General features: G+C 39.5%; 1 protein-coding gene across 1 annotated transcript in view; it reads right to left on the minus strand.

Moving 5' to 3' along the window:
• The window catches only part of LOC138045722 (histone-lysine N-methyltransferase SETD1A-like), a 25,450-nt gene that overhangs the window by 17,707 nt on the left and 243 nt on the right, over window positions 1-7,500 (minus strand). The window contains exons 1-5 of the mRNA XM_068892313.1: window positions 7,498-7,500; window positions 7,269-7,399; window positions 7,100-7,189; window positions 6,642-6,918; window positions 2,174-4,881 (exon numbers count right to left, since the gene is read on the minus strand). The exon at window positions 7,498-7,500 is cut by the window's right edge and continues 243 nt beyond it. Coding sequence (XP_068748414.1) covers window positions 2,174-4,881; window positions 6,642-6,918; window positions 7,100-7,189; window positions 7,269-7,399; window positions 7,498-7,500 — 3,209 coding nt within the window. The remainder of the gene's footprint in view (window positions 1-2,173; window positions 4,882-6,641; window positions 6,919-7,099; window positions 7,190-7,268; window positions 7,400-7,497) is intronic.

The following is a 7,500-nucleotide window of genomic DNA, read 5'->3' on the forward strand; positions in this document are numbered from 1 at the left end:
TAAAATAACAATGAACTCAGTGGCACGTACACTGGCAATATATATATATCTATATATCTATGGCTTCTCCGTTTGCCATGATATGTCCATCGGGCACCACTAATACCGGTCTACTACAAACTTTTCTGGGAAATGTGAACTTGAATAACTTCATTTACATTGAAAGGTTCAACGGCATTTCGGAGAAAAAAATTGCACACTACCGACATACGTTATATTATACAGTCCTCATACAAACAGGTAATCTGTAGCTTCGTAAAATCCAGCCATATCTCGTGCTCTGATAGTCTCAACTGCTTCTGCTATTGCTAAATTAATATTGGAATGAACAAGTTCCTTCAAGTTACCATTCAATTCACATTTAATTTTATTAAAACAAAGCTCTATTGGGTTAAGATCTGGAGAATATGAAGGCGTATATAACAACTCAATTCCCATGGTACCAAACCATTCTTCCAAAATCTCACCTCCTTCAAAATGATGAGAAGATAAATTATCCATAATAACAATGTCACCGACTTCGAGACACGGTCTACCCGTCTCAATGTTTACACTTTCACCTGCCTCTTGAAAAAATGAAAGAAAACGGGCTGTGTTTGTAGCCCCGCTTACGATACTATAATACTCTGGGCCATTCAGAGAAACCAGCATATTTAAAGTTGTATTCGGAGATTCGAGTTTCCTCCCCACTTCTACACATCGTGATCCTTTCGGGCTGTGTCCATACGTGCGAGTTCCCACGTCAGGAATCTTTATTCCCGCTTCGTCGAAAAATTTCAGGTTCCTTGGATCTTTTGAAGATACGTAATTGATAAACAGCTGAGTATAAAATAAGTTATCTGGGGTGAATCGCTCCATTGCCACTTTTGTAAGTTTTTTTCGTGAATACTGGTCACCGGAAGGTAGCCTGCTTTTTATGGCTCGTGAAACGGCCGACATTGAAATTTCTTGTCCTCCAAGTTGTTCTAACTCCTCCATTATTTCAGAAAGGGACATGGATGGAGAGTGGAGCTTCAAAACTTCAATGAGTTCGCGGTCATCTTCCTTTAGTTTTTCGAATGTCAAGCCTCCTTTAGGTTTCGGCGTTGTTATCATTTCTTCGCAATATCTAAACCACACCGATTTTACCGTGTTTACAGAAACACGCAACTCCCTTGCAAATTGTGTAACACTCCCTCGAATATAACCCGTAATTCTGTCGCCTCCGTCTCTGATAATGCTATCAATGATCAAGAATTTAAGATCTTGAGCCAATGCCACTCCAGGTCTGTAACTTCTGCCAAATTGGTTCACTTTTCTCGCCTCCATTCTAGTAAGCTTAATTTGCAAAACGTATATATATATATATATTTAAGTGAGCGGGCAAAACTGGTAAACATGCACAGGACGTGATCAAAACATGACCTTTTGGCGCCGAAAACGTTACCAATTTCGTGACCTGACTGCTAACGTTTCATTGGTAAAACGTGACAGGTATGAGACTAAACCGTTAACGTTTGAAAAGTAAAACTACGCGCAAAATTCGTCACACTTCAAGGATGGACGCAAATGGTAGTAGCGAGGTATAAAAAGTCCATAGTTTTGTGACTCCTGAGAAATTTCATTAATGGTCCTTTTATGTCACAGAACTCTTATTATGACTTGCGAGTAATGCCGTGTTCAAGAGCGTGTTTCTCTAACCTTGTGGACACCATGTGCAAAAATGTTCTCTTCGGGTATAGTAAGTCTGGACGTCTGTCAGTGACACGTGTGACTGGGTCACAGACCAGTGTTTTCAAGCAATAAATGTGTTAAAAGGTGACTCTCTAATAAAGAGAGACCACTATTTCGTGACGTTGACATCTTCCATACAATCTTGGACAAAATAGATGGGAAATTTGTACCCCCCCCCTTCTCAAATCAAGGATGGGAAAATGGCGCATTTTGGCTTTTGCGTGGCTTCATCCTTGCTTTGGGGGGAATGGGGGTTAGCTGTTCCATTTTATTCTGTCCAAGATTGTAGTTGCAGGTGTGAGGGTTATATCTGGTATTAGAACTGTCTTGATGATTGCTTTTTTGAAAAAACCCCACACAGATATGCAATTTGGTCATGCCAATCACATTTCTCATCTAAATGTCACATCCCAACCTACAAACTGAACCCAGATAATCATGAAAATAATAATATTCATACCTTTGGCTTGGTCTTGTTATCCCACCAGGACTCTAATGCTTTAAATGCAGATGCCTCCACAAGTTTCTTAAATATGTCTCTCTTAAGCACAGTATCCAGTTCACCGCAAATGTTCCTATAAACTTCATCAATAATAATTGCTGTCCAAGGTTTCTTATGCTCTTGCTTTTGGTACGCAAAACCTCCACTGTTAGGGTAACTACCACATGAAATTTGGGGTTGAGCCCTGGGGTCATAAAATCCTGAAGAACCACTAATAATTGGGGGAGGAATATGTGGAATAGGGATTGGTTGACCAGCAGGAGGTGGGACCGTGGGTGCAAGTATTGGCCTTGCATTTAAAGATGGATGAAGATTGGGAGGTGGGGGTACATTGGGATGTGCAGGGATGGGTGGAGGGGGAACTGTGACAGGTACCAAAGGTGGAGGAGGCACCCTTGGGTTAAAGAATGGAGGGGGTGGTATACTAGGATTGAATATGGGTGGTGGATATGGGGGGAAAACAACATTCGGAGGAGGAACTGAAATGCTCTCTGTCTTTGGCAAAGGTTTGCTCTCTGGTTCATTTACTTCTAACGAGTCTTCATTTGAACTGATAGATGATAATGACATGGCATCATCGTTATCATCATTGCTAATGTCAATGACACATTGGTCATCTTCGTTTCCTTCGATATCAGAATAAAGATCAATTGAAGCTGGTTCTTTAGATGTTGTTTCACTGCTGCATACTATGTGACTTGTTGTCTCAACAGTAGGCGAATTACATGGTGAAATGTCCTCAGTAAGTGGCAAGTTTGCCAATCTTAAATTGCTTACTTCTGATTCCTCACATTCCACAGCAACATCTGCAGCAACTTCAGGAGACACATTACTCCAGCCACCATCAGAGTCTTCCTGCTGTGATTGACTAACTGAGCTTTGTGATGTTGTTGCCTCACTCTCTGATTCAATGAGCTGGACACTTTTAAGAACTATTTGTATCTTCTTGGATTTTGGTCCACTGCTCTTCTTTTCATCTTGGAATGAAGTCTCTGAAAGTTTTCGTTTTTTCACAGCATTCTGCGCAGCTTTAATTTTACTTCGTGTAATATCTAGCTGTACTTCATGAGCAACATCATGTTCATCACCAGGAGGCAAAGGTTCCTCATCAGAATATGTCTCCACTCCAACTGTATAAGCATCATCAGAATATTTATTCTGACCAAATGTTTCGCTCAGTGAAGTGCCAGTTACCACAGAAGATATTATCTCCGCTGCACTAATCACAGTGTTACTGTCAGATTCTCCTGAACTTGATACACAGTCATGTTTTTCCCTCTTGGCTTCATTGTTATGTCCCAGTTGATCACTGTTCCCTTTTTCAAAGTCACCACATGCTTGGCCCTGATAGCCAGTGTTTTCTCCTTTAGCTAATTCTTTGAAACCATTATCTTTGCTTTTAGCATCACAAAAGTTGTTCTCCCCAACCCTAAGTGAAGGTGAGCTCTCACTAACAGTCCACATTTCATCACTTTTTCCAGCATCTCTTGACTCTGAGCAACTTCCTTTCTCCTGCCAATTCTTTGCTTTCTTCATTCTGGCAAGATTGTCAGAGGGTTCAACAATTTTTCCTCTTAATCTTGGATCTCGACTGCATCCATCTTCCTCACTTTGTCCCTCCCGACCCCTCTCATAAAGCTTTGCACTCTTACTATGCAAGTCTTTTCCTTTGTTGCCTTCATCATCTCTGTCTCGCAATCTAGGATCTCTACTCTGGGAGTCCCTATGATCTGACCTCTTGCATTCTTCTCCTCGTCTAGGACTTAAACTATACTTATCTTTTCTACGTTTGAAGTCATCTTTGTCATAGCGACCACTGACTCTGTTTCTATCATAATCATCCCATCTGTGGTAATCCCTTTTATCTAAATGCCCATCATGTTTATATTTGTAGTCAAGCCTTCGATCATCGTGACAGTTCAAGTCCCTATCTGAGCCCCCATTGTGCCTATCAAAGTCCCTAGCTTTTTCACGATATTTCTCTTCTCGTTCAACTTGTTTCTTTTTCTCCCATTTTGCATAACTCTCATTTTTGTTGAAGCGAGGTGAACGAGCTCTGCCAGGAGAGGATGAAGTATGCTTGGAATCTCTTTTACAAGCATCAAGTTTCTTAGTTATTTTGTTCAAATTACTCTTTTCCACTTCATCGTCGCCAGGAGAAAAGATGGGATCAGGTGATATATCTTCGTAATTTACACAGGAAGATGGGAGACCAGGTTTTTCACTAGGGGGTAATGGTGGAAGTTTGTTGTCCACTGGTAGAGGTGGTGGCTTGGAGACTGGTGGAGGGGGAGGTGGTGGCTCACTGTTCTTAAGGACGTCATGGGGTGGAGATACTGGTTCAAATGCAGACTGAGAAGATGAGACACTCTGGGGCGACACAAATACTGAAGCACTCTGGGATAACTTATTAGCACCCATAGATACCTTATCCCATGAACTACCAAGTGATGTTCCCCACATTTCACTAGCAAGACGCACTGATGATGCAGGACTTTTCATCAACAGTAGTGATGAAGGTGAGAGTACAGAGCTATCTGTAGATGATGATTGTGACATCATAGAGGGTGACGGAGTGGGCAAGTGAGCACTCAAACAAGCCTCTTGTGCGGAGTTTCTTCTTGGTGGATGCTCTAAGCAACGTTTTGTGCTGTGACCCTCACCTCCTAAAAGCAACAAAAAAAAAATCCAAAAATTAACCCTTTGACGTCCAAACCAGCCTAAACCGGTCAATGGGGAACCCCTGGGATTCAATGGGTTACCGAACACACAGTGCTTTGATAAAAGTCTGGAGAGGTCTCAAACATGATGCATGCAATTAAGCATGACTACACAAGATTCTAAAACTTAAATACAGGAAAGGAAGGAACTTTATTTAAGTGTCTAGTTGTTCTAGTGCTGGAGCACTAAATAGGGATATTGTAAACTGAAATTAACAATAACGCAAATCAAGTCAGATGTATTATTATTAGTCTATTATTTCATTCATTTCACTAGTAAGATACAAATTACTTGCAGGGGACCTGTATATTATAATAATTTTTTTTAACAACGGCTAGTCAACATTCATAATCATACAGATCCCCTGCTAATATGGTGTCTTTGAGTTATGATACCCTAAACGCTAACTTAAAATTAATATGATTAGTAACTTTAATAGACCACTTTCATAAATGGCGACCAACTTTACATTCTTTTGTCTTTATGTTAATTAGACCTACAGCCCTCGTTTTAAAACAAATATTCTTTCGAAATTTGCTCGTCGTAGCAAGGTTAGTAGGGCTTATTAGCAATAAAACAAAAGAATAACTTTTTTGGCCGCCATTATGAAAGAGGTCTATGATGTTTTCTGAGTAGATGCTTTGACGCGATATTTCAGAAATACAAAATCTAGAGCTTTGAAGCAATCTGTAACAAGAGCTTTATGGACCTCTCAATGTGTGAAAAGACCGATTGAACAAAGGGCTTATGGAAGGAATGCAGAAAACTGAGGACAAATGACATTGCATTCAGGATATTATGCGCAGGGAAATTCACAGAGGCTCTTGCCACAGGTTTTGTAAAATGTTACAATAGTCTTAGACCATTATTATTTCTCTAGAGTAAAGATATTAATATTAAGGTGCCAACCAGAGCCTTATTGGCCGTTGAAAAAAAAGATTCTTTTCCTCCAATGGTAGGATATTTCAATATCAAAAAGAATGTTTTCAAACAGATTTATCACATAAACACCAGTGAAATACCAGGTGACCTTTTGCACGAAAACACAATCTCTTCATATGTGAAAATAACATATCTTCACACATGAAAATCACAGTTGCCACGGTTACATAATAAATTAGGGCATTATTCTATATTAGGACTAAAAAAATATGAAACTGAAGTGGTCTGGTATTTCATTGGTGTTTATATAATAAACAGAACACTACATTACCTCTTTGAGAGATAAGAAATTTCTCTTCTCCTAATGAAAAATATTTCACTCGTTCGTTGCCCTCACGCCTGAAATACTGGGTCAGTACGCAGCTATTACAACGGCTCTCAGGATTGGCTCAGAAAACAATGGACACAAAGAACCACACAAAAGAAACAATGGACCCTAACTCTAAAAACAACAGAGCCATGTCCTAAAGGAATCCAATGAATTAGAGAATGGTGAAATACGAAAATGGGACTGGGTTAAGTATTACATTAGGATAAAAATTTCTTCTGCAACATATGTACATTCAATAGCCAACTCTCAATTTCCATTTGTAAACGCTTTGTAAGTCTTTCTTATAAAAAAAAATTGAAGAAATGGTGAGTTGCAAGACTTTTGTAATAGTAGCGAGGTTGAAATACAATGCATATGTACTTTCAAATAGTCTCTTTCCTGTGTACTTTACAACGATCTTGGCATATAATACTACTGTAAAGAATATCTAACCTTTGGCGTTTGATTCTATGTGAGCCTTTATAATGTTTCCCATGACGGATGTGTGATCTAGTTTGGATACTGCCATTTTTGCAGCGGAAGTACTAGCGAATGTTACCCGTCCCTTTCCAGTATGTTTCTTTGTTTGCGGATCAAAGTATACTTTGATAGCATCAATTTTGCCATAACGTTCACACATTCCCTCCAAAAATTTCTTGTCCACATTGTCGTTTAATCCTGAGAAGTGAACTTCACGTTGTGGAGGAATTCCAACGTACCACTTGTCCACCTATTGTAAGGGAATCACCAAAAAACAATGCTTCAATTAGGGAGTACCGATATCCTGATTGGATGACCTTTACACAAACCGTCTTGATTTTGACAGACTTGTTCCAGATTTCCTCTTATTTGTATAAACAGTTGTAAGCCATGATTGGAGTTTATGCTAAGCAATGTAAAGTTATCCAAACCTTAAAATGTGGCACTGGTAAATCGGCTTTGTTGAGAGTCCATATACGCGTTCTCCTGGAGCGAGGGTCCTTTGGGATAACCGGTAATTGCTAAAAGAAAGGGAAATAAACAAATTCTAAGATGTTTGAACGATACTTTTACCGTGATAACATTTTTTGACCATCTTACCCCAGGAAAAACACCATTATATCTGTAGATTTTAGAGTGACCTTTCTTAATGGCAGGATCGATTAGAAGTTTGAAGTCTTGTCGATGTCCATCGTCGTTTGGATGGGGAAATGGTTTCGTTAGACCATTCACTAAAAACGAACACAAAAAACATCAGCAACTGCGCACTGATAAATTGAAATCTCGAGATTTAGACTGTTTACGAACTGCAAATATGCATTATACATGCCTG

This window comes from Montipora capricornis, chromosome 4 (assembly GCF_036669925.1).
Source record: "Montipora capricornis isolate CH-2021 chromosome 4, ASM3666992v2, whole genome shotgun sequence".
NCBI classification, from domain to species: domain Eukaryota; kingdom Metazoa; phylum Cnidaria; class Anthozoa; order Scleractinia; family Acroporidae; genus Montipora; species Montipora capricornis.